Here is a 26,400-nt window from a genome sequence, read left to right on the forward strand (position 1 = left end):
TGAATATAATTTTCTCTTCTTGTACATAAATAATTTCCCTACTTATTTTCCTAATTCATCCATTCAGATTTGGGGCTTAACTAACCGCTGGACTGCCACAGTCACAGTCCTCTCCCGACTCCACGAAGCCGTTGCCACATTCTGGAGGGTCCAGCAGCTGAGAAGAGAAAGTCCAAAATATGAAAATACATTAATACAACCCTGTTTCCAAAGAAGTTAGGATGTTGTTTAAAATGTAAATGAAAACTGTAAAGGAGAAAGACTACTTGCTTAACAGTTCAGGGCCTCGTTTAACAGGTCTGGACTGCAGGAAGACCAGTTTTAGGGCTGACTTTTCCTACAGAGCTAAGCTGTTATAATACGTGCAGAAAGTGGTCACCTCAGTCCATCTTAAGTGAGATTGCATACTGTATGCGGAGGCACGTATTTGTCCATGGCAGAACTGTGTCTTAGGGCCAGATGATCACAGCCATTTTGTGTTTAGAGGCACTGTAGCTTAACTGATGAATAATTTTCCCACACAGCCCTTCACATCTAAAAACTCTCATCCAGCCCATCGCTGGGATTCTCTTTCGAAAGCCAAACATGACGTTGGATGTGTTGCTAAATAACCTAATTAGGTTTTTTATAAATTTTTACCATTACAAAACTTTTCCTGACTTGTGTTGTTCCTGCATTACTGGTATCAGTTTTGATTCAGTTTTCACTTTTGAAAACTTTGTTTTTGTATTTGTTTTCAACAGAATATAGAGTATATATTCTATATATATATTGTGCGTGTTAGTGCAATGCACCTTCAGAGGTTTGTTAAACAGACAGGCTCCTCCACCACTGTTCAGAAAGTTGTAGTACTCCTCCACGTTGCAGTCAGAGAACCTCTTAGGCAGGTAGAAGCTGTTCAATACAACCATAACATATTATGCTGTTATCAAGAGCAGAATAAAAAGAGCATCCTAGATATTAATGTTAGAGTGAGGTTGGGCTCCTAAAATGACATTAGAGAGCAAAGTTTATATTCTATACGTATTGACTAATACAAACTCTCTTACCTGTACCCTTATATGTGTATGGGCATGGTAGTCTTGTGTTAAATAATCAAGTTTGTATTTGTTTCCAAAGTCACCAAAATGTTCAAGGTTTTATAACCGGATAACCATACTCACAGTTCAGAGGAGAATCCCTATAATTACATGGGGACAGATATGCAGCACAGTGAATGTTGTGAGAATCATATGGAGATATATGTGGGATGTAAATGGACTCTTTGATGCATTGGTTAAAATTCGATCCTACAAATGATTCACACTTAATCCGTTATTGCATTATCATTTGATGCTGTGCCCCTAAAAGACAGAAATTACTCAAAATAGAAAGTTTAAAGTAATTTACTCCCAAGTGATCCACTTTGATTGCTGCGAATCACACTGAATCAGAGGTTAGAGGTTAGCTACATGACACGTTTATATAAAGTCCAATCAACACCTTAAGCTAAAAAAAATCAAGGTGGAGCAAATATGTTACTATCAAATGTCCAACACTGATTGTCTGATTCTTTTAATGACATCAAGGTATCATTATCTTCCGCTGCACTGTCAGGCTTTACCCTGATCATTGTGCAGGTACATGTTTAACTAAACTGGCTGTGATGTTGTGGCTCATCAGGACTGACAGGGAAGACAATGCAATAACAAAGACTCACTAGGGGGGAGTCAAAGGCTTCGAGAGGCTGATTTCTTATGTAATGTGACGAAATGAAGCCACTTACTATAATGATGGTTAATATGAGGAGCCAGAAGGGATGTTTTTGATGGATGACGTGCAATTAAATATTTAGAAAGATGTCCTTAACTAGTTGTCAGGTATGAGGGATTTTCATCTTTGATTTTTAACTCTATAGCAGAGCTGAATCTAATCAAAATCCTGTACTTTTCATCCCTTTTTTAAACAGTAATAAGGGGTAAAACAAAGATGAAACATGCTTAAGAGACTGACCAATGAAAATAAGTGCAACCGTTGCAACATGGAATGGCAATATTATGTATGATAAATGCTCTCTATGTTAGAGTACACAAGATCACGGGCTCGAAATATGTATCACATTGATATATAACTGAAGTATTGAAGTATAACTTTTAGCAAATACAGTGCTTATTTAACAAAGCACCTTGAGAAAAAAAAGTTTATTTAATTTACATTAAACCTATCGCTCCCTAGTGGATGTTAAGTGGCACAGCAGCATTTGACCATGTATGCCTGTGTAGATCAGGTTGTGGTAATGTTGTGAGCTTAAAGAGAGGGCAGACAGACTCCTTGAAGACATCTAATGTCTCATCTAAGAAGGACTTCAGAGTCACATACATTTCTCAGACAAGAACTGGTTCCCACTGAGGGTATAACACTCAAAAATTAACTACGTCATTGTATATGCAGTTCAGTACTGGGTGCATATTGTATATGGGGAAGATAAAGGATGAGAGACATGCTCTTCTGGTCAAGAGTCAGTGTGTATCTGCATCCACAGGATAAGGTAGAGTCCACTGAAGACAGAGAGTCCACATTCAGAGAGTCCACATTCTGGACAGGGAAGACGGGTGGTTTGAAGTACAAGGAAGCCATATCTTTTAAACTTATGGACTGCAGTGTATAAAACCACATCATTTGCAGTTCTGACATCACTCTCCAGCACCTTTACCACCATTCACAGCTCTATACATGTCATCACGACATCATGCATGATGGCCAGGCTGATAAACAGGCCACAGTTATGACCCCCAAAAAAATGGCCGGGTGGGTCAGTAACACAAGATAAAGGAAGTCCAGTTGCTTTCTCTTTAACATTTAGAATCACACTGAGCCACAGTCAGCCATCACTGCAACCATGTAGAGCAACTTTTGACATGTTTGTGTGCTCATAATAAAGCATATTTTTGGAATACTTTAGGTCATTGGACCAGAAATTATACATTTTGCTATGTTATGTCCTTTAAAGTACATATTTTGATTAGATTTGTTCATGGACATATTCATTCTTTTGTGAGAAGAAAACAAAAATTGAATAAAAGTATTAAAAAGGGTCATGAATATAATAAATAAATAATATATATAAATGATCAATTTGAACTCCTAACTCAACCCTAATCCACACTAACACACTGATTTTTTTGTTGTGCCTTTTACCAACTTTATACACGGTGAAACTAGGATTTACAGAGCAAAAATAAATGTATGTAACTATAAAAAGCTGCCACATGTGCACTGTGTAGGAGAGCACATGCAGGATATTTATGTAGAGACAAATCCGCTTGGATGCCCACTTATGTACAAAAACACACACAGCAGCAACACCCTGTGAAAACAATGTGGAAATTGTTAGTGGTCAGGTTAAGTAGATCAGGCATGCAGGTGTTGAGGGACAAAATAAACTTTCCTCAGTGGACATGATTGAGATCGCTCATTGAATACAAATGTCTGAAATACCATTGACTTAATTTTAGAGAATAGAAAAATTGGTCCATTCACAGGTGACAGGCTCACATGAGGACCTGTCCTCTGTCATGTGACCTCATCATATTAGGGCAGGTATGTTATGGCTGAGTAAAGCAGGATCTGGATGTGGAATGTTAGGGGAGTGTACTGTTATTACACTGAAATGAAGTACTGTGGATAAATATTGACACAGGATGAGAATGACATTGCAGACTGTATCAATCGGTTACAAATGGGAAAAAAAAAATGTGATGAAAAGTCCGAACTCTCAAAGAGGAGAGCAGAGAGGAAGTCTTCTTTGTTCATCAGCCAGTGACATCAGCCAAAATTCGAAGACTACATTTTATGTAAATGTGAAATTGTACAAAGAGATCATGAGAAATACAGCCAGTGTTTTACAAAACAGGACATCAAACTGTATTTGATCATATCGTCTTATTAAAAAGAGAGGCTGGGGCCACAGTGGCTGTGGTGCTGTTGGATGAAATGGGAAAGGTTGTGGTGACTGACAACCCCCTCCAAGGCAGCCAGTTGCTTCAAAACCAGTACAAGCAACGCTGTAGCAAGCTTCTGCTCACCTGCTGTCCCATTCGGGATAGAGGGGGAACGCAAGAAGTATTTAAGAAGAGGTACAAACACTCACAAACGCACAGCACACAGACTTACAGTATGCACATACACTCGCATCCATATGCCAAGCAAGCTTGTACATCACAGAACACATTTTAAGACGAACACTGTCATGATTTCTGCCTGAAAACCCAACACATTCACAGACTGACTCATTGACTATATTCTAATCTTTGTGATTAAGATATAAAATGAAAGCTTACTGCTCAAAGAGCTCATTTGTATGAACAAGCAGGTTCGATAAATATACCAACGCTGACACCTAGTGGCGAATTATAAATCTACAATAACACTCTTCTTTTTGTCCAGAAAAACAAATGAATATCACTTCTTTAAAACTATTAACCGTATTCAAAATGTCCAAGTATCACTGAACCCAAGTTGATACAATTAAAACTGTAATAACTCAGTCAAACTGAATCACCGGCATCTGTGAGAGACGACGTGATTCTAGTCTAGTTCGATGAAGAAACGAATATTTAATTCAACTTACCCAACATCATCCATGATACAGCCTGCCCACCGATCATCACATTTGCATTCGCCTTAAAAAATAAATTATTGTATCAAAATGAGGCTACAACATTCATTTAAAATGTGCAACGTACTTATTAAGGTTTGACGATACATACCATTGAGGATCCTTCTCTTGTCAGAGAAAATGCCGATGTTCTGTCCAAGAGACTGAGCGAGGGTGATGGCCATCTCGTTTGTTTTACCGTACTGACAAAGATAGAGAAAAAGGACAAAGAGAAGTTTGGAAGAGGATTAGCAGCATGTTGGATTAGTCTGGAGACTAATTGGTCTCTACCATGAATGCCATGAACAGTAGAAAACTAAATCAAGTCTTATCAAATATGAAAATATTAGAATATAATGACTTTGATCAATGAAGGAATCATTGCCTGAACTCCATGTTGTTTGTGGTCTTTATCGAATGAAGCTTTCATATCAACTTTGTAAGAAAGATCAGATTCTTTGTATTCTTGTATGGCCTATTCCTGCTGCTCTTTTACTTTCAGTAATTCCACAATCACATGCTGTCACACTCCTTTTGTAGGGGATGAACCACAAATCTACCTTTAAGCTGCATTCTAAGAAATTCTGGCATTTCGATCTCAACACGTCAGTTACTGTTTAAGCTCTTCTTACACCTTTCCTCTGTCTCAATTATCTTCTTGCCAACATTCTCTGAGCCAATCAATTCCTGATCTCTCTTCTTAAAAAAAATCATTGCTATTCTGTCATTTTGCCTTTCAGATGATGTTTCCTGCAACCCTCACGCTCTCCTTCTCCACCTCATCCGGGTTGTCTGGGGCCTTCCAAGCAAAGCCTCCATCAGTCATCTGTCAACTCAACGAAACCACCACCGCGATGTCCCATTCTCCTTCTTAACTTTAATCTGGACAACGCGACAACACTCTGCCGTGACTTGTTGTAACAATTGTATTACCTCATGTAACCCAATCTACATCAATAAATATTGGTCTTCTCTTTCCATTTGCCTCTCTTTACTGAAACCGACACCACATGGAGTGTACATTCTGGAGTTTTTCTTAGTTCTTTCTTTGTGGTTCAAGCCTCACCTCATTGACTCCCCCTCCTTTAGTGAGAGAACAAACTCCTCCCATATAAGAGGCTCCACCCCAGCTGCTATGAAAGCGATTCCCTCTGCAGAAAAAGCAAATTGTGTTTATATTTTTAATGAAAAGATGTCGCGAAACATAAAACACACTGAATTCCCTTTGGAAGTCACAACACTTACGAGAAGAGGTGAACAGAGTCGCATTTCTCCTTGATGAAGTCTTTCCTGTACTTCATGAACTCCTTGAGCGTCACCATGGGGTCGTCGTCAATGTTAAACTTGTTGTCAGCCGACCAGGTTTCCATGGCGACAAGCACAATCCGGGTATTAAGCTGTTCCCTGAAAATCTGAGGAACGAATGTGAGCTCAAAGTTAACTTCTGAAAATCGGAAAGCTTTGACTTCAAAGTTGTGCCAAAGAAAATACAGAGTGATGGGATTTGATCAGTATTAAATCTGACAGGTATGCTTCATACTCATTAACATCTGCAGCTGCTCAGAAGTCAAACAGTCTGAGTGATCCTGCCACCAGACGGCAGCACATCACATGAGACCAGACAGTCAACAAAGGTAAATGTTTGAAGGACAAAGCAGGCAAAGACAAATTATAATGTTTGTGTCCCAGGGCCTCAACAGATTTCAATCTTGTGAAAGCAAACCCAGAAGAAGAAGAAGAAGAAGAAAAAGAAGAAGAAGAAGAAGAAAGAGTACTTTTAAACAGAGTGCCAGAAGTCTGATATGAGCAGGATTCATCCTCGCTCACAGCCACCTCGAATCAGATGGAGAGAGCAATCTGACCTCCAGACAGCGACTAATGCTGCCCTCCATCTTAATGTGCTTTGTAAACAACTTCTTGATAATGTACATAAACCCTTTCCCTCACTTTCATTACATTTGACAAAAATATAAAAATTTAAGGGAATAAAAAGGTGGTTCTCAGCTGCAGAGGAAACACTAAATACTGTCTGTACACACACACATGCATATATATATATATATATATGCATGCAGTAACTTCTAAACAATTGCTGAAATGTGTAGCACTCTCAATGGAAATCAATGTGTCCTTCTCAAACAGATCTAGCTTCATATGATCATCTTCAAGGGCACAACAAAAAGCAGTGACCTTCGTTAACCAGCCTATCAGCTTACAGACCTGACCCTGCAGCTGGTCAGATTTCAGTCACACAGCATACACACATAGCTACAAATAATCAAACTTTAAGATGCCTGCTGTGGTACTGTTAAACCACTGCTGCGTCCATCTACTGAAATCAGAAAAATCATACAGTTGCTGGCTGGTTAATGGCTGCTCACAGCACATCATGAGCCAGGAGAGGATTTAAGTGATGAGAGTGGGATTGGATAATGAGGAATCGGAGCAATGTGTGCTTAGTTGTGATACTTGGTAGCGTTTGTGGCAAGCTTTCCAAGAAGAGATCAATATAATTCTCACCATGTCAGCTATATTGACCACTGTCTTAGCATTGTTATTCGTGTGCCCAACGGAAAGGCGATGTTTCTTATACTGTAGAAAAAGAGAGAGAGGAAGAGAGGAAACACATAAATAAATGATTGATCATCAGGAATCAGTTCATTTTAAAACATATGTGTATAGGCTGTGTCTGCGTTTGCACATTTGTAAACAACCAACATTACCTGTGTTGGCAGAAAAGAGAAAAATGCACATTTTTACATTGTTTATAGTCTTGGCTCCCAGCTCAACCAGTATCATATACAGAATCAAAAGATCAGGCTGCAAATATTCTATATACTTCACATACTTTCACACAAGTAAAGCACATACAAAGATTTGAAATTGTGAGTTTGGATTGTTAAGGTTCAGGTTTTTTATTCAGGATTCCCGATTTAAGGCCCTACTCTTAACATCCTAATGTGATAGGTCTACCACAATGCATTAACCAATGAGTCAACCGCACCATCAAAGTGTTTATCTGACTACTAGCTAGCTAATTGTCCTGCCTTACTTGAATTGCAGAGGAATATAGAGATAAAAAGATCCTGGATTAATCTAATCAATATTTAGTTTGAAACACAGCAGTCTGGGATTTGGAGGGGCTACAACCAGCGCAGAGAATCATATTTGTGAATGGTGGTCTGAAGGGTCAAGTTACGACTTTACTTGTTATTGAGCCAGACATTCAGGCTATGTTCCAACTCGAAGAACCATTAGAGGAGTGACTATGGACAGTGAACTCTTGCTGGACTCTTGTGCAGAGGCTTGATTACCAACTATCTAATTTTTCCAACTTTTACTGGGGACAGCTGGGATTATTGAATACATGATACATCACAATTTTATTTCCATGGTTATCTTTTTAATCATCTGTGTTTGGCTTGGAGTGGTTCAGAGCTCATTTTTCTGTGGTGTAACAAACTCAGAACGTAGGGTTATTTCTGCTTTACTCAGACTTTAAAGACTCGTAGGTCAAAGGTAAGAAAGGTAGAGACACATCTAGCATAAACAAGCATTTCTGGCTTCAGGGTAAAAGATTCATTTACCAAAAGTAATTAAAGAGTATTTGAAGTTTTTCTTTCTTTTTTTAAAGTTTGACAGTCTACAAACATTAAACACCGTATCGACAATTATCAACTTACCATTAAATGGTCATTGATCACCATCAACTCAATGTATTTGGTCTCATCTTCCACACTACGTGACACATGTGGAGCCTGAGAGGAGGAAACAGTTTTATCGTATTTAACAGATGGACACTCATTTTGCAGTTTTCTTTAGTTAAGACTTTGAAACAGACACAAAGATCAAGTATCCTACGTCACATAGAAAATAAGAGGGACAACATTTCAACATGCAGAAACTTTGCAAAGCTAAAACCAGGTTTGTCTGTTGGCCAAATTAAAAAATAATAATAATAAAATGTAAGAGAACAGCTCAGAGGGCTGAGAGAAATCCAGCAACAGATATCGGACTATATACGAGGCTGCAGGGTGCTTCTACTCGTAAGATGAATATTTCATGAAAAAGAGGAAAATAAATGGCTGGAGAGTTGCTGTGTAGGAGGAGAGCTAGAAAACACTCTCCTCGGCGTTGTAAATTACCTTAAAACACTTGCGAGGGGAAATCAGGTTTGGACCAGAGGATCAACAGTATAATTATGAGTCCATCAGCATTTTTATGCTGATGACTTTCCAAGTAATACACCCACTGCAAATGCCTACCTGTCTCTTTTTTCTCCAGTGAACAACTTTTGACCCTGGAAAAGGGGGGCTGGGGAAAGGTGGCTCTGGTAGATCACCTGAGAAAACATTAATTTAACATTAATTTCTATCAATATACGGGAACATTTGGATACCGTTTCTGTATTTAGCATGAAGAACAACATAATCAACAGCATAAAACAAAAATAATCTTTTTGCTTTTATAGATGTAAATTGTACATTCAATTCTTCAGGGATTCAGCTATGATCTTACCACCGAGTAGAGCACTTAGTCCCTCTTGTCCTGCAGATTTGTATATCATGTGGACGCGAACATCTCCCTGAAATTCATAAAAAGAGAACTTTTAATCAGTTAATCAGTGAGTAACTTCATAGCCAAGTATTTATCTACATAGTGCACAAATAGTCTCCTCAGCTGTCAAGATGGCTGACAAGAAGATGAGTATAGATTGAAAATCCGTTCACCAACACTTGAATATTATCACTGTCATACTTATTGTGAAAATAAAGTATAGTATACTTTTTTTTATCTGTGTACAAAAAACAAGTTTAGCAAAACAGAAGAACTTGTGTTGGACCCTGTGTTCACCTGAGGTAAACTGTCTGTAAAAATCATGTAAAATGCACACACATACACACACACACAAGTCAAAGCTGGATTCAGCCAAGCACAGAAATGAGGAGGTCGCTAAAGAAATGTCACATAAGGTTTTGGCAGAACAGAACTTTGAATATCTTGTCTCATCAAATACTTCACATCGCTGTACCTGGATGTCAGTAGTGTGACATCTTATGATATAAATTTATTTTACATGTTTTGCAGTGTACCATTTCTCTTAATAATTTTCCCAATTTGAGATTTAAATGATTACGTCTCTCCTTGCCTCGTGCTTTTATAAATCTCTACGTGTATGTTTATCGGTTCAGTGATTTGGACAAAATCAGGAATAGTTTCAGGGGAGGCAGAACAATTTCGGACATGAAAGAGTTAACCACCTGTGAGTCAGCGCTGAGGGCGGAAAAACCGAGGCCTCATCCTGTTTACGATCAGATATACTGTGTAAGTGGTGCTTTGGTTTGTGGTTTAGTATTAAAGGAGAGACTACACCAAAATGCAACGAAATGCCTTCGCTGTAAACACCGGTGGACATCTTTAAAAAAAAAAAAGGTATTTTTCTCAATGTCAAACATGATTAATGAATTTGCGCTTCATTTTAAATGATCGGGATGCAACAGGTACTGTAATGCTAACTTGTTTAGGCTTCGACTAGCTGGCTAACAAGTTAGCGTGAAATGTGTTTGTACATCACGTTTCTTGTTAGTTTATTACTTTTCAGGGCATTTACTTAAGCGAACATGGGTATCAGTGCATACAGGTGTGACATTAGTTTTGGGTATTATCTCTCAGTGGGCTAATAAACCTCAATGATAAAGTTAGTGTGCGAAGCTAGCAGCTAGTGAAACTACCGATAATTAGCTCGAACACTTGACACGCCCGTGTGATGAACGACTAGCTGAATACCTGTTATTACACAGTTATGGGTTGTATTTAATTAAAACTGACTTGAATATACGTATTCTGTGTGTTTAATTATATTGCTGCTGTCGAGTCTGAATTAAAGCAGACATTGATAAAAAAAAATTTTATTGGCATTTAACTGTCATACATATAAATGCGTTAAATATTTGTCTCCGTTTTATTTTGTGCCATAATTATGACATGAAAAGTAGTTTAATACACCCCAAGATCATTTTAGAACGAAATAGACGGGTTTTTCTTTGTCTCTTACGCTTTATAAACAATTATTGGACTGGATGGATGTTACAGTAATTATTATCCGTATCTGTGGCTGTGAGATGGGGGGGGGGGGGTTCTTAGATATATAGCTCTCATAATTGGTGTCTTGGGTTAATGTGACAGAAGTTATAGGCCTATTTTTAAGTGTTAGAGCTTAGGTTGAGCATTAGATACACAACAGTGGCACCAGCTTAACTGACTATGGCAGAAAAAACAAATCCAGGTAAGAAACACCAGAAGGGAACGGTTATTAACTCGTCTTAAAGCCATCATCAGAGTTTGTTAAGAATTATTTAGAGATCCTTAGAGGCCTCTGCTGTAATTTTGACTCGGGATATATTAGAAAAGCTTGAAGCTTGGCTGAAGCTGCAATTTTATCTTCACCAGATGGAGATGACCCATAATGAGCTATAAACATATCTATTAGGACTGAAATAAACTCCAGAATTGACTAGTTGCTAGCAAATGGAGACTAAACAAAAATGATCTCTTGGTTTAACTTAGTCAGTCACTGCTGCAATGCTTTCACAAAGGGAAAGTTCAAGCCTCTGACTCAATTGCTTTTTGTTCAGCTGTGTAATGCACTGCTGTGTAGATACCCCTGCTCTGCGGCCTCAGCCACCAAGTCATTCCTACTTTGTTTGCTAATGAAATGAGAGCATTGTCTCTCAGGGACAGCAGATATTGGGTCATCTACACTGTGGTGAATAGAAATGTAGGGGGGTTGCCCATAGCTAGGTCGGCCTGTGGCACACTTAGCTTACTTCAGTAGTAATGGGGCCAATCACATAAACTTCTGTATCCACGTTATTTTCCTGAAGCCCTGCTGCGTTGCTTGACATTGGACTGAGCAGCCACTGCTTTTTTGTCTTACTTCCTTTGGTTTATCCAGGACCGGGAACTTGCTTAGCTGCCTCGGTTCCTGTCATCGCCAACCAACGATGTCGTGCCGGGACATCCACGCCACTAACGCTTTTGCCTTCATCGTTGCCTTTGTGTCTTTGGGTGGGATCGCTGTGGCAGCGTTAATCCCACAGTGGCGTGTAACGAGACTCGTCACCTTCAACCGCAATGCCAAGAATATCAGCGTGTATGATGGGTTGTGGGCTAAATGTGTGAAGCAGGATGGATATTCAGGATGCTACTACTATGATTCAGAGGTAATACTTCTACACATTTGCTCTTCTCCTCTACAGTCTTGCTGTGTTTATGTGTGTGAAAATAAGGCATCGCATTCTCTTACGTTTTCAGTGGTACTCTAAAGTGGACCAGCTGGATCTGCGGCTGCTGCAGTTCTGCCTCCCTGCGGGCTTCGTGCTCGGCTCTGTAGCCTTGTTGCTGTGCATGGCTGGGATGTGTAAGACCTGCTGCTGCTCAGACAAACCTGAACCAGACATTAAAACTATCAGATTCCTGGTGAACAGTTCAGGCTGTCACCTGGTGGCCGGGATGTTCCTCCTACTGGGCGGAGCCATAGCCATTGCACCCTCAGTGTGGTTCCTTTTCCGCACCAAGGAGATGAACATCAAATATGACAATATTTTCTCTGATGGTTTTGCCGTGTATGTGGCCATAGGCTGCTCTGGAGGACTAATGCTCGCTGCTCTGCTCATGTTCATGTGGTACTGCATGTGTAAGAAGTTGCCTTCACCCTTCTGGCTGCCCCTGCCCTCTATGTCTACCTCTCTGTCCACCCAGCCTCTCACTGCCAACGGATACCCTCCTTCCCCAGTTTATGGTCCACAGCCGTTCCCACCTCAGACGTATCCTCCCACGGTGATCGACACCCAGCCTTTTGTGCCATCGCAGGGCTACGTGCAAAGTGTCGTGGCACCTGCTCCAGCTCAGGTGTACATGTCTCAGCTCTCTGCTCCAGATGGGTATGGATCAGAGGTGGGAGGCACGCAGGCCTACAGCTATGCGCCCTCGCAGAGTTATGCGCAAAGTTACGCTCCTTCTCAGGGTTATGCCTCCAGCTATGCAGGCCACCGCTACTCCACCCGCTCACGGATGTCAGCCATAGAGATTGACATTCCTGTTTTAACCCAGCCACAATGAGAGAAGAGAGGTCGATAACTCCAGCGTGCTGAAGGCCTCTGTCCATGAACCTCCATAAAGCACAATAAGGAAAACTAATTGAACGCAATAGATCAAAGTTAATAATATAAGGGCTTTATACCCCTCTAGAGTGATAGTTTGAAAAATTCTGTCAGGCAGTCCAGGTCTTTAAAGTGCTTATAAAAGTAGATGAGAACCAGCCAAAACAACCCTGGATCCCCATATGAAGGATGGCATGATCTTCAAAGTGAAGATTATTAAAGCACTGTGTTCGGCGAAGTATCGTGGAAAGGGAATAAAACTCACTTTATTACCAGAAAAAGAAAAGAAAGTGGACCAACGTAGTAACATTTGATGCACAATTTGTATCCTCACCTTCGTCTTTAAAGTTATTTTTCTCTGTTACAGTCACTGTTGGACTCATTATCTTCATACTCAATGAACAGTATGAAGGTCTGCTGTTAAAACTACTGGAAATTAACACTAACTAGAACCAACTTTAATTGTGTACTAAGTGACTGACTCATTTATGATTTTTTGTGTTTGTTGCTGTAACTTAAATCAATAATTATGTCACAATGCCCCGTGAAGAGCAGCTGTTGTAGTTTTTTTTTAATGCACTAATAATGTGAATACTGTGCCAGTTTACTCTGCCTCTGTTCACTCGTCTTGTTAGCTTTGAATATTTTTGAAATGTGTTGCCTTTTATGTCAGAAAGTATGACGTTAAGAAACCAGTCAGCTGTGATAAATCTGATGTACTAATAAAATCGTGATTAATCTGTTGAATTACATTATAAATATCAACTGTCCTGTCAGAAACACCAACAGAAAGGTCAGTAGTGAAAGGGAATTTCATCTGGACTCTGTCTGCCAAATTTAAGTTTGTTGCCTTGCGTATGTTTTGCATATTGAGCACCGATCATTAATTCTTAATTTATCCTTCATATTATTCTGCAATGTTGAGGTCAAAACTGTCATAATGTGTTTTTCTATACTGTTGTCTTTTTGGTTTAAATAAAACATAAATCACAACGTCAGTGTGTGCCTTTATAAACCGTATGTTGTGTCTTTACTCCCCTTGCATAGATCAGTAAGAATGAGCACGTTGCCAATCTTATTCATACTGAATTAATGTAGTTTGTAGATTTTTACCCCCCTTAAGGCATGACTTAGCATGTTTTAGCCAGATTGGAAGCGTTTGCTCACATCTTTTCAGCTGCACATGTCCAGTCAATGCCAATCAATAAGCTGATTAATCATGTTCGTTCTGGCTTCACTTAAGTCATTTTCATCATGTGCAGAATCCCCTCCTCTGTGGTGCATTTTCATCGTGGGGTGTGTACAATTCAGGAAAGGAAGAGGAGCTAAAATATCTTTAGCCAGTTGGTTTGATGAGCTGCAAACCTAATAGATCAATCTTAATTGATGTATTCATCATTCATACAGATCTAAAGGGGCCTCATCTTGCATTTCACATAAGGATTTGGAGGCCATGTGCCGGTGCCAAACACTGTGGGACTCCCCCAGTCGTCCTGTGTCCGTGCATTGATGACACGGAGCTGTTCTGATAGGACGAGAGGGACCTACACTCTGAACAGGTGGTTTTAATGTTATGGCTGAATTGATACCAGAAAAATCATTCAACCGTTCAATCAGAGAAGATGGAATCGATATACACCTGATGTAAAGAAAAAAATATGTTTGTTCTTGAATGGTTCAGGGGAAAGTTTCTAAAAAACCTTGAAGACCAAATGTGCTTTAACAGTGACCTTGTGATCTATGATCAGCTCTTTGGGCAAAATATTTATCTTTAAATAGTCTCCCGACAGTAGATGTGTTACAGCTCATCTTTGAGGGATGACCACGTGCGTCTGTATTTACAGCCACAAACCAGAACTAAAGCAATCAAAACTTTCTTCTTTGATTTCTCACTCAAGAGTTTAACGGCTGATGATTAATTAGACACACAGCATAGCTGCTCCTGTATTGTTTGCTGCACATACACCCATCACCGGCCAACTCTGTCAGAGCAGTAACGGCTGAATGTTGAATGCTGTATCTGACCGGGCCTTCTTTGTTCCCCTCATCATCGCTTCCAGCCAATAATCTCAGTTCAAAAATATACGCACAGCATATAGACTCGGCAGGGAGTGTGTAAGTAGTGGAGCTTAGGGGTCTGCACAGATGGCTTTCATATGTTGTGCTATGAGACAGGGGCGGGGTCTGGGTTGTCATGGGAACGCAGACACAGACGACTGACTCATGAATATAAAGCAGGGATGGATAACACGCTTTTCACTCTCACTCCCTCTTTGCATGTGTGAATGAACTGGTCCTGGTTTAGTCACATGAATTTGGCTCCAGGCCACAGGGAGACCCCTCTTTTTTTCCTCCTGTCAGCTTCAGCGTTATTCCCAGCTTGTGCACATATGAAATATCTAACACTTGGCACCTAATGCAAGCACCCCCACCCTAAAACCTGCCACCACTCCCTCTCTTCATCCTTCGACTCCCCACCCCCACATACTTCAATCATCCAAAAACCCTCCTCTCATCTCGCTCCTAAAGGTCACATCAGCAAATAAAATCAAAGGCGGAAGCAATTATAAAGCACAATCAGGAATGTCATAAATTGGGCATTTTGGAAGCGATTTACAGAAGTTATTAGATGCAAACCATTTAAAGTCCAAAATTAATCCTTTTAGAATCATCTAAAAGTCGCCTCCTTGATTAAAACTGAAATATGTCAACAAAATTTGAGTGAAACACATCTGTAGTTTTGAGAAGACGAATGCTAATGTCAAGAGTGATAACTTTCCTTAAAGCACTACTGCGTTCTCATTTCCCTTTTATTTTGATGTAATCTGTGTGATTCTTGTGCTTTTGTCACACGTCTATATGTGTGGCGTTTTGTAACCGGACTGTTGCTGCTGTCTTGGCCATGAAACATCCCAACTATGATTGTAATGGCCACACATTTAATGCAGGCTTTCAATCGTCGGGCCAAAATATCTTGCGAAAATCAAGGTTGTAAACAAGGTCAAATAAAACTGCTTAACATTAGTAAGACAGCATCTGCTCCATGTGCATATCAGCATGCTGATATTAGCAACGAAACCCCATTTTCAAAAAAATTGTAATGCTGTGTAAAAGAGTAATAAAAGCTGGAATTACATTCTACATTGAAAATCATTTAAAATCTTTTTTCCAATCATTGTTAACTGTGTGTAGGACGGTGTCATGTTTTCCTCACTCGTGTTGTATAACGTCTGCCTCAATAAACTGAGGAGATCAATAACATTAAATTCTTCTCATTCTTGAGAAATTCTTCACAGTTCAGGGCCTTCTTTGAAGCATTTTTCTCTTTAGAATTCAAAAAGAGGTTTTCACTGGGTTACGGGTCTGGACTGCAGGCATCACCAGTGTGATGTAATACGTGCAGGATGTGATTTTGCTGTTCCACAAACAGGTCCTTCCTCTGGCTTTTGAACCATGTACTGCAAACTAGAAACATCGTCCCAATCCTCATTAAATTGGGAGGACATGGTCATTATGTTAGACAGCAGGACAGTTATTGTCTTCGCCACAGCTCATAACAAATGAGCTTAAGTTCAGAAAAGGCAGTTGTGCTTTGGATTTTGTTTGTATGTCTTTTACTTTACTTAGTAGAGTTTAAACTTGGATTTATGGAGGCACAGATGGTCTGTGTCCATGTGTCCACAGCCGTTCAGCCGTGGTCTTTCTCTGTCCCTTGATTAGAGATCTTAGAGAGATAAAATGATATTGCTAACCATTTGTGAGGAACTATCTCATCAAATCGGCCTAGAAGACCTGCCATCGTGGCTGCAGACTTTTTGTGATATTGCTCGACAAACGTATACATTTATAGATCGAGGGGGAAGAATGTAGAATAACATCTGTCTGCATCTAAACTGCAATACCCCAACTATCACCAAACTACACAGGCCACATAAAAACAAAAGGTTCCCTCTGGAGCTAGTTTGGTCTGTACTTTCCGAACTACTGCGGTAACTTGGAAGAGGAGGGAGTGCGACCTGCTGCAGCTTTGGATACACATTGTATGAATATTATATTGCATTCGGGGCAGTAGATTACCCTAAAAGTTACCCAAATGGACTTTAATCAGTAATTAAGATCATGAACATATTTTCAATAATCCACAAAGGAGTTTTAAAAGTATTGTGGAAGATACCAACATGGCTTTTCTTGACTTTTAAAAATGCTGCACTGAAACGCAGACACTGTGCACTGTGCATCTACAGCAGCATTGAGGTCCAGGTGGGGCTGGAATGGTGTCAAAAATAAATGAATTAATAAAACAAGGAGGGCTTAACATATGGTGTTTTCTGCATATGCAAGTCAACATTACCCCCCCGCCCCCCGGAAAGTTGCCTCGTTCCACACACTCACAGACACTAATGTACTCAAGAGCTGCAATATTCATCAGCCACGTAGCACCTGGAGACATCACATTCCTAGCTCGTGGACTTTCATTTTATCAATCCAGTAGACTGCAGTAGACTGGTGTATAGTACAAGAGGACAGGGGAAAAAAAGAGCTGAGTTGCATGGAGTGAAAAGAGGAGCTCGCTCAGGAGACTTTTGGCTTATGTCCTGCACAACTTTTTCTTTTTCTGTCTTGGTGGAGGGAGGGCAGATGGAAATACCATATGGTCAACAGGAGCCACGCTGACTCCAGTCACAGCCTACGCCTGACCAGGGCTTTGTTTAAATATTCAGTTCTATCTTTATCTACAAGAACAGGCACAAATTGTGATCCATAAGAGGGTTAAAACCTCTGCATTCATTTCTGTTACACACCGATAACGTGTGATATTTGTTTAACAGTGAGAAAGAAAAAAAAAAAACATGACTGTGCAAGTAACCTTTAAAAAGAAAAACCTCTAAATGTAGCGTGTATCTGAGTAATCTGAGTAACTGAGGTTGACTTACAGACCAAGCAGACTGGCACAAGAGACAGTGAGGCACACAAAACGGGAGCGAAAAAGAGAAAGAGACACACGAAGAAGAAGAGTGAGGATGGAGCACTGCCAGCGAGAAGCAGACATCCTGAGAAACTGACAGCCACTGTTGAGCTCCAGGGCAGCACCGTCCCCACCATTATCATGCAGACAGCATTCCCAAACTAACAAGTCAAAACCAATACTCAAAACGGGGATACACAATCAAAATGTAAGATGTATATGCAGATCTTTGTTCCCTAATGAGATCAAGCTTTTTGAAATAGATATTGAAAATGTGTCATGATGGAAGAAAGGCGAAAATTCAGATCCTATACCACAGAATATAAATAAATAACTACAATTAAAAGCAAAACGGTTTCAGTGGCCACACGATTGAGTCGGTGGAATATGTTTTCAAGACGACCTGAAAACACAAACCACCTAAATTATAAATACCAATAACAATCTTTATGAACATTGAAGCATGCGTCACAACGTAAGAAACAAGCCTTAGGCACTTACAACTGCTTTCTAAGTGAAAATGCAAAAAGTGTTTTGGGTATCTGAAGCGAATGATAACTCTCAAGAACTCTTTGACAACCCACAACCCTGTCAATTTATCCACGGACACTTTGGTCTGCAAATATCTCATTCAGTTCAGATACGCAGCGATCTGACACCGTTAAAACAAACTGGCCGAACTCCGGAGAAACAGAAGTATTTCAATAGCTCAAACAATAACCAAAAGCCAAGTTTTTTATGATGGTGGGGGTCAAAGCTGACACAAACACATAAAGGTCGGCCTTTTATACTGGCTGGGAGAGTGGGGGGAATTTATACCAAATTTCAGTCTCTACAACTTTATTCTAATCATTCAAATAACAGTGCTGTTCGTGAAAGTCAGCATTTTATTTCTTCATTTTAAACCGCTCCAGATGAGTCCGGTAAGCTTGTTACAGAGCTCAGAATAGAAATGATTGCAAATGCGTTTGACTTGCATGTGAACACACAGGTTTGTGAAATCAAGCAGAAAGTATTTATGAGCAACGCTAAAATAAGGAGTTGTAGAAAAATAGGTCACATCGATAACAATGAGAATTCAAAACAATGAACTGCCTCTAACTGAGGCCTGATTCTCTGTGTTGCTGAAGTAAATATAGGCCTTGGCCTTTAGTTATCAGTTCGGTGTTTTATAGTTTGACCTCGGGTTGCTGTGTGCTATGAGGTCCATCTGCTTTCAGCATGCTCTCTCACACAGCATAACAAGCTTCAACTGTAATTTGTAATTTAGGTCCAATATATGTTTGCATGATCATCCAAAGCACACCGATAACAAATAAGACACCTCTGCACCCCAGAATTGGGAAGCTGTATAGAGTGGAATGCCTCACTCCAACCTCTGAAAAGAGCTGCTATAAACAGAGGTCTGAACAGGGAGCAGCTGTAGCAAGTCTCTGTGGTATTCAGACCAAATCGTGTCACAGACATTTCATTAAGTCAACAGGAAAACATGTCAGCCTGTCTTGCCACTGGCACGAGCTGAAAACCTATTTATCATATATTGTATTTTCATTTTGCCATCATTGTACCATCAATGGTAAAGTTTGACATCTGATTATAGAAAATCTTGTACCAAGTAATTAATAGCTGTTGATACATATTCTTAACCACGAAAAAGCCTTAAATGGGGAAAAAATTTTGACTCGGGTACCTTTTTCAACACCGCTATTGTGTCATCAACAAAGATTTCTTTCCTGTTTACTTTTTAATTGGGACATAGACAAAAGTAGAAGCTCATTTTCTAAACATTTACAAAGCTGAGGCTTCAATCAAGCTCAAATTTAGGTCTGTAACATAAACAGCTCTTTGTATCATTTATGTGAAATGTAAATTATACATTATTTGTTCATAAAGTTGTGGCCTTTTTCCTAAAATCTTTTTCTTTCTTTTTTTCCTCACCATGTTTTCAATATCTGACATGCAGTTGTGTTTTAGGCAGATGTTCGCTTATGCATTTTACCTCACAGCTTCATCGATTTCACTGTACGATGCCTACGTATAGCGACAATAAAGGAATCTTTATCTTTAAGTGTGAATTACCAAAAAAAGGCAACCAAAGCACTCTATCTCTGTAGAGAATTTCTGCAGCAATACTCCGAGTTAAGATCTGAATCTTTCTCTCGTCGTTTGAATAATTCAGGGCAGAGAAGAGGCCAGACAAGGAGGAACTAAAGATTGTGGAGGGAGCTGTGTCAGATGTGGAACAAATCCAGTGAGCTCAATCTCTTTGTTTTCCATGCTTCATTTTTCACATTCAGAGAACTCTATTGCTTCCATGAACTTCACATTTCCTCTCCTTTTCATTAATGTCCAACTGTGAAAGAGCAACTGCCATTGCAAATGAATTAGTTTCTCTAGTTTCACTGCTTCTCTGCTGAAAGAGAGAGACAAACAATCTATTTACATTTATTTTCAGAATTATTGATTGTTTTTTATCTTTAATTCCGCCCTTGCCCCCATTATGCACCTCTGTGTCCTAACTTCCAACATCCGGGAGAGCACAAACACACTTCCACATGCGGTCTTACGGGGACTTATGGGTCTGCTTTGGAATCTTTCTGATTAAAAGCAGAAACACACTCCTTGAGGTTTCAATCAGATACACAAGCACGCATACACTCGACTACTCAATCACCTGCTAAACATGGCTTTAAAAAATCATATCTGTCCTTTCATCCCGACCAAAATGCTTCGATTGTTAATAACTGGCTGTTGTCTTTGCAACCCTGCAGGCCTCTCTGTCCTGATATCCGTGCAACAACTGGTGCGTGATATTTAACTGATTCTGGTTTGGCTCATCCTCCCCTCAGAGCAAAAGCGTATCCTCTAATTCTCACGTGTCACCTGCTCCACAAAAGCCCAACAGATTCCAGCCAGAAGCGCTTGTAACTCAGGCGATACTTCCACAAATTCCAGGAGATACACAGAAAGATTGACGTGTGGTACATGATAAGAGGCAGAAATAACAATTACACAAGCAGGTTTACTGTCAAGAAATTAAAAAAATAAACCACCTTCCTTTAACCTACCATGCCTTACACTGATAAGAGTCAATTAAAACAACCAAAATCCTTGAGTTGTGTGAAGGATGTTAAGAAAATACTTCAAATTAGCAGGGGGCAACAGATAAAACAGCACCTCTGTGACAAAAGAAATTGACCATGAACCACTTAGCAGCGGCTGCACTTGAAAAGATTGAGGGAGGACAAATTGATAAACCCCACATGAGCCATGTGCAGCTCCTCAAAGGAACACACGTGGATCTGCAGAGTACTTACACTGCTGTCGCCTTGTCCTCCAGGTTCAATCATGTAGGTGTGATTGCCATCGAAAAACATCCCACTGAAAGGGAGAAAAAGGAGGGGAGAGAAAGAGCACATATCAGCACAGGATTCAGTTGATTTATTCATCATAATTCAGCTCCACTTTAGCTATCAGAGTGATATAATAGTCGTTTAAGTGCTTGTTCAAGGGGCTTACAGTATTATTGAGCTATTTTGCAGAATAACTAAAGCTCTCCCACAATGAGCTGTTTTGGACATCATTTTCGACTGCATGTACAGTCATATCCATAAATATTTGGACACCGACAGATTTTCTGTTATTCTAGCTGTATCCCAAAACACTTTAGAATTACACTTATATGATAATAATATGTGACTAAAGGGCTGACTCTCTTATCATTTCCAAATTGGAGGAAGGGTTTCTGAATGACAAAAAAAACAACTTAAAAAAAGCTGAATCACTTTGGATGGATGAAATTAAGATCCTGTTACAGAATGACGAGATAAAAAAAACTGTGGAGGGAGCTTGGAACAGCTCACGAGCCAAACGACACACCGTCACTATTAAAATGCTGTGATAGCATAGATATGCATAGCTGCCAGTGGCACTTGGACACTTGTGTTTACTGATGACAAGGAGCACAGCTGGATGATTTCCAAAGTTTATTGGCATATACTGTCTGCTCAGATTCTGCCAAATGCAGCAAAGTCATCGGACGTACCTCCACAGAGCAGGTGGACAATAAGACAACATATAAGCAAAATTAACTCGGTAACTTTTCAAGGTGGGACGTTGAGTGATCTCACCCTGATTGAGCTGCATTTTACACAATGAAGACAAAAACTAAAGGCAGAAAGACCCATGAAGACAGAAAAAGAAGATTGCAACGGTTAAGATTACTTCTGTGATGTTCATGGGTTCAAGTTTCAGGTAATCGTTAAAATCGTTAAAAGTCTTCTCGCCAATGAATTTTAAAAAAACATAACATTTAATTTATGCAATTACTTTTAAGACCCTGAAAAACAGATTTGCATATTAAAGAGCTGTAATTCCTAAACTCTTCCTCCAGTTTGGACTTCAGTGCTTGAGTATGATTTGATACACAGGGTTCCAAATATTTAGTATTTAGATCATTTTCAAGTAAAAGTACTGATGCAATACTATAGAAATATTCAATTACCGTACATGCAAGCACTGTGATACTTGAATGACTGTTACTTAAATGATTTTTCAGCACACATCCGAAACACAGAAAAACAAAATACATGATCTGAAACCCATTTCTGTTGTGTCTTTGAGCTGATGGTTGAAGGTCCTCTTGTCCTGCCCGCTGGCCTGTGCGCATGAGCACATGAATAGACTTGATTAATTAACTTGATCTGAAGCTTTTAGGGGATTGGTCAGGTCAAATCGTAAAGTGAGGGGGGTAAACACTGAAGGGGAACACACAATTTATCTTTCTCCTCTAACTCTCACACTCTGCGTTTTTTTTTTTTTTTTTCAACCTTTCTGGCCTTCAGCTCGCGCGTCACCTTCAACACACCATCCTGGTCCAACATGGCACTTACAGCAGATGATTCACAAAGTGTTTGCTTTGTCGCAAGGAAGCACGATGTTCCATGTAGCACTGGTTAAATAACCTTTGTTACACAAGAGATATGTGGGGTATTGATTTTAAAAATCAAAGGTATGATTGTCTTAACCTACATAGTTTCTAATCATTTATTTTTTTCTGTTTCATGATTACTGGTCTGCAGTAGGAGACATTCACGTGCATTCAAGTCAAAAATTTTATTGCAAAATGGGTTTTAATTGTGAACTTGAATCAATGATGGACTGGCACCATCTAATATGATGGATGGAGCTGTGAGCACTACATCTCCATATGCAGCTAATAGCCTATTGGATTGCAGGGTAAAGTTTCTGTGTGAGTCTGTGTGACAGAGAGAGAGAGAGAGAGAGAGCGAGAGAGAGAGAGAGAGAGAGAGAGAGAGAGAGAGAGAGAGAGAGAGAGAGAGAGAGAGAGAGAGAGAGAGAGAGAGAGAGAGAGAGAGAGAGAGAGAGAGAAAGGCAGCAAGCAGGGAGAGAGCAGGATGTATATTATGACAAAAATCTGACTCAGCATAAGGGAAACACTCTCCCTCTAATGTGTAACCTTGTGACACCACTTTGCACTCTGTGACTCCTCTCTCCCTCACACACATCCTCAGTTATATGATCAGTTGTATTTATTTTCCTTAAGTGCAAATCAGAAAAGATTTCCGATGACTGTGTTATGTTATGACCCATTATGCCCTAAACACGAGCTCGTACTGCAAGTGCAACATGCTCATCTGATTAATCTTTCAATTATAATTTGATTAATGCATTACCCTTTTTCATTATTTTGCATGCACCATTACATAATTTGCTGTGCTGACAAATCCCCCCCACACAGTGCCACAATCACATGAAATATGCAAACATGACTAAAGACCTGAGCTCAGTTTAGCTTATTCAGCAGGTACGAATAAGACCTCACCTACTGGCAGTAATTAGCTGAAATTACAAGTATGCAATAATTACTTGGTTTATTTATCCTGGCATTGTGATGGAGCAAGATAAATAGGAGCAAGCGTTGATACAGAGTGATGAATCAAGTGTGAATCATAATGTTTTCAGAGACAACTGATAATTAGATGAAAAAGAGTGCACTGTCAGCAATGTGAAGATGTTAATGTGTTAAATACCCTGATATCTACCAAGAGACTTCATGGAAATCCAATCTTCCCCCTCACACCTCAACCAAAGAGACTTTTACAAACTACTATACCCGTCTTCGCAAAGAAACTGCTGTTATTCTATATAACAACTACATTATATACGTACACAAAACAGGATATATATACAGCCTAAGAACGCAGATAACACTGTTAATGCGTTCTTCCGTTTTTTTAACTTACTCTCCGACAAAGCGCTTCGTCAAGCAGAAACGCTAAAAATATCAACGTAAGGAAGACGACAAAGCCGGGAAAAAAGATGAGGAAGAAGAGGAGGAGAGGATGTCTGTGTGAGGGATAAAATGTGTAACACAAAGTGCAGACAGGCAGGGAGGTCTGGCTAAAACTAATTACTTTGACTTAATGAACAAATGGCAGCAAGAACTGGACCTTGACACCATATACAGATCCCCGACAACACACACATGCAAAGAGTCACAGCCACAATATTTGTACTTACTGCAATCCATGACAGGTTGAGAGAGCCACAAAGGAGTAAGGGATGTCTCTGACCTTTCCCTGATAATAGCAGTGCTCCCCTCCCTGTGTGTGAAACACAAACATACTCAAGTCATTTTCATACACATGGTGAAATGTTTCACTTTACATTCATTATCATATTCCATCAGGAAATGAGTCAAGGGCGATCAATCACACAGATTTCATTTGCTAATACACGTAAGTGCAAGTATGATGTGATGCAGATATGTGACTGTACTGTCTGTGTGTTTGTTTGGTACTTTTCACTTTGAGCCTTCAAGTCGCGCCATCTGTGTGCGGCAGTAGGAACCTGCATCACTGGTCACTTCTCGTTTTTTTCCATCTTAATCAGCCTCTCGTTCTCTTCATCACCACCCCCCATCTCCATCTATCTATATTTCTGTGCACAGTGGGCGTCTCTTTCTTTCTTAGCTGGCATAAACACATATTTATTGTCTACAGACGTGTATGATGTCTAAGTGTCTAAGTGCTCTACTGGCCATCTCTTCCTGGTCCATTTCTTGCTGCCTAACAGCCATTAGGCAGGAAGCAGGTCTCCCTGAGGAAAGACAGCTTTTATCAGAAGATCAATTTCTACTCTACAGTCTGATATTGTGGACAACAGCGTACGTCAACGTCCACTTTTACATTCTCTGTCTCTGTGAACCTAAACCTATCTGATATGGGATTGTGTGAGAATGCATGTTTTGTGATGTTCTCAAACTGTTAATGTCTACCATTTCCTGACCTAAAAGCATTATTGCCCTGCTACAACAGCCTTCAGTGAGCATCTTAATTCAGCCCAGAGGTGTTGGCTGGTTTTGAGGTCAGCAGTTCCTGGAAGAAGCTACAGGCTCCCACCTACACGCTTCCAAATGCTTCTTTATTTTTCCACAACAGGCCCTGCCATATCAGAGAAGGATTATCCTCAACTGTTGTCAGAAAAATGGAAAGAAAGCATCGTATAGTGTAGTTATGATAAGGCTTCTCTTACAGGAATTATTTGACATTCTGAGTTTTTTGTGTTACTTACAGGGAATAACTCAAATAACATTTTTACTCGACTAGCACAGAAGAGACAGTTCACTACTAGGGTAGCAGTCTGATAATTTTCTATCTGCTCTTGAACACATTTGTTCACCCCGTTGTAAAGAGTAAGATGAGGAGATCAATACTACCTATTTATCTGTGTGTTAAACAAGGCGCTGCAGCAAAGAGCCAATTATTAGTTTATCATAAAAGACACCAAGCAGCTACAATTAGCCAGTCTGCTTTTTAAACATGTAAAAATGAGGATGTAGTTACTCGAACTATCTCGTTTTGAACAGCTGGAAGTCGCTGGGACATATTTGGGTCTCTGCCAGTTATCATAAAATTCTGTGTTTTCATCCTGTAAGAATGACTTAACACCGACAGTGTGGCATGCGCCTGTGTGTGTATTCCCACTGCCAACCCTTCTGCTGTGAAACAGATAAGATACCGCCAGCACCATCTTTTCACATTGCGATACCTCTGGTAATGGCCATAAGTTACACAGTACATTGCACAGATTTGTAAAATCCATGGTTGGTAGAATAAGAAGCGAGCTGATCGGTTCTAACTTTAGAGCAGTCACAGGCAATTAAAAGAAATTCACAGAGTTGTATCCACAGTGGCCAGAGCTGACAAATATAAGGCTAAAGCACAGTTATCAGCAGTGCGCCATTGAAAAAAGAGGAAAATACACTGATATATTTGTCTTAGCTGACAGAGAGAAAGAATACATGAAAGGTGTGTGACAAAAGAAGATGTTTAAGATGTGCTTGATAAACCTAAAGCTACAGATGAAGAGAGAAAGGTTGGCTGAAGGAACAGAGACATGGAGGGCTATTTATAAGTGGTGCTGTGCTCCACAATCCCAGCGCCTCTCCTTTTCCTGTCGCACTGTACCTTCTGCTCCACTTCTCATAAAAAAAACTTAAAAAAACAACCCAAAACCCAATGCCGAGGGCACATCCTCAATGTGTGTGTGTGAAGGAGTGATCTCCTTAGACCTACAAAAGATTAATTAATCATCAAATCTGGACAACACAA

General features: G+C 39.9%; 2 protein-coding genes across 3 annotated transcripts in view; one reads left to right on the plus strand and one right to left on the minus strand.

Moving 5' to 3' along the window:
* Window positions 1-26,400, minus strand: part of adam22 (ADAM metallopeptidase domain 22) — a 63,385-nt gene that overhangs the window by 14,208 nt on the left and 22,777 nt on the right. For both annotated transcript variants that reach the window (XM_072394290.1, XM_072394291.1), the window contains exons 5-16: window positions 24,308-24,390; window positions 21,082-21,145; window positions 9,155-9,221; window positions 8,902-8,978; window positions 8,320-8,394; window positions 7,157-7,228; window positions 5,882-6,048; window positions 5,703-5,787; window positions 4,749-4,839; window positions 4,610-4,661; window positions 795-894; window positions 86-157 (exon numbers count right to left, since the gene is read on the minus strand). In XM_072394290.1, coding sequence (XP_072250391.1) covers window positions 86-157; window positions 795-894; window positions 4,610-4,661; window positions 4,749-4,839; window positions 5,703-5,787; window positions 5,882-6,048; window positions 7,157-7,228; window positions 8,320-8,394; window positions 8,902-8,978; window positions 9,155-9,221; window positions 21,082-21,145; window positions 24,308-24,390 — 1,005 coding nt within the window. The remainder of the gene's footprint in view (window positions 1-85; window positions 158-794; window positions 895-4,609; window positions 4,662-4,748; window positions 4,840-5,702; window positions 5,788-5,881; window positions 6,049-7,156; window positions 7,229-8,319; window positions 8,395-8,901; window positions 8,979-9,154; window positions 9,222-21,081; window positions 21,146-24,307; window positions 24,391-26,400) is intronic.
* On the plus strand, window positions 9,921-13,084 carry cldn12 (claudin 12). The gene is made up of 3 exons (XM_072394296.1): window positions 9,921-10,069; window positions 11,592-11,859; window positions 11,951-13,084. Exons 2-3 carry the CDS (start codon window positions 11,641-11,643, stop codon window positions 12,755-12,757), a joined length of 1,026 nt encoding a protein of 341 aa, XP_072250397.1. The 5' UTR covers window positions 9,921-10,069; window positions 11,592-11,640; the 3' UTR covers window positions 12,758-13,084.

This window comes from Leuresthes tenuis, unplaced genomic scaffold, assembly GCF_036924035.1.
Source record: "Leuresthes tenuis unplaced genomic scaffold, fLeuTen1.0.hap1 SCAF_10, whole genome shotgun sequence".
Classification (NCBI taxonomy): Eukaryota; Metazoa; Chordata; class Actinopteri; order Atheriniformes; family Atherinopsidae; genus Leuresthes; species Leuresthes tenuis.

Coding starts and splice junctions, on each gene's coding strand:
- cldn12 (XM_072394296.1), top strand. CDS start 11,641: ATGTCGTGCCGGGACATCCACGCCACTAACGCTTTTGCCTTCATCGTT. Junction 11,860..11,950: donor GCTACTACTATGATTCAGAG/GTAATACTTCTA, acceptor TTACGTTTTCAG/TGGTACTCTAAAGTGGACCA.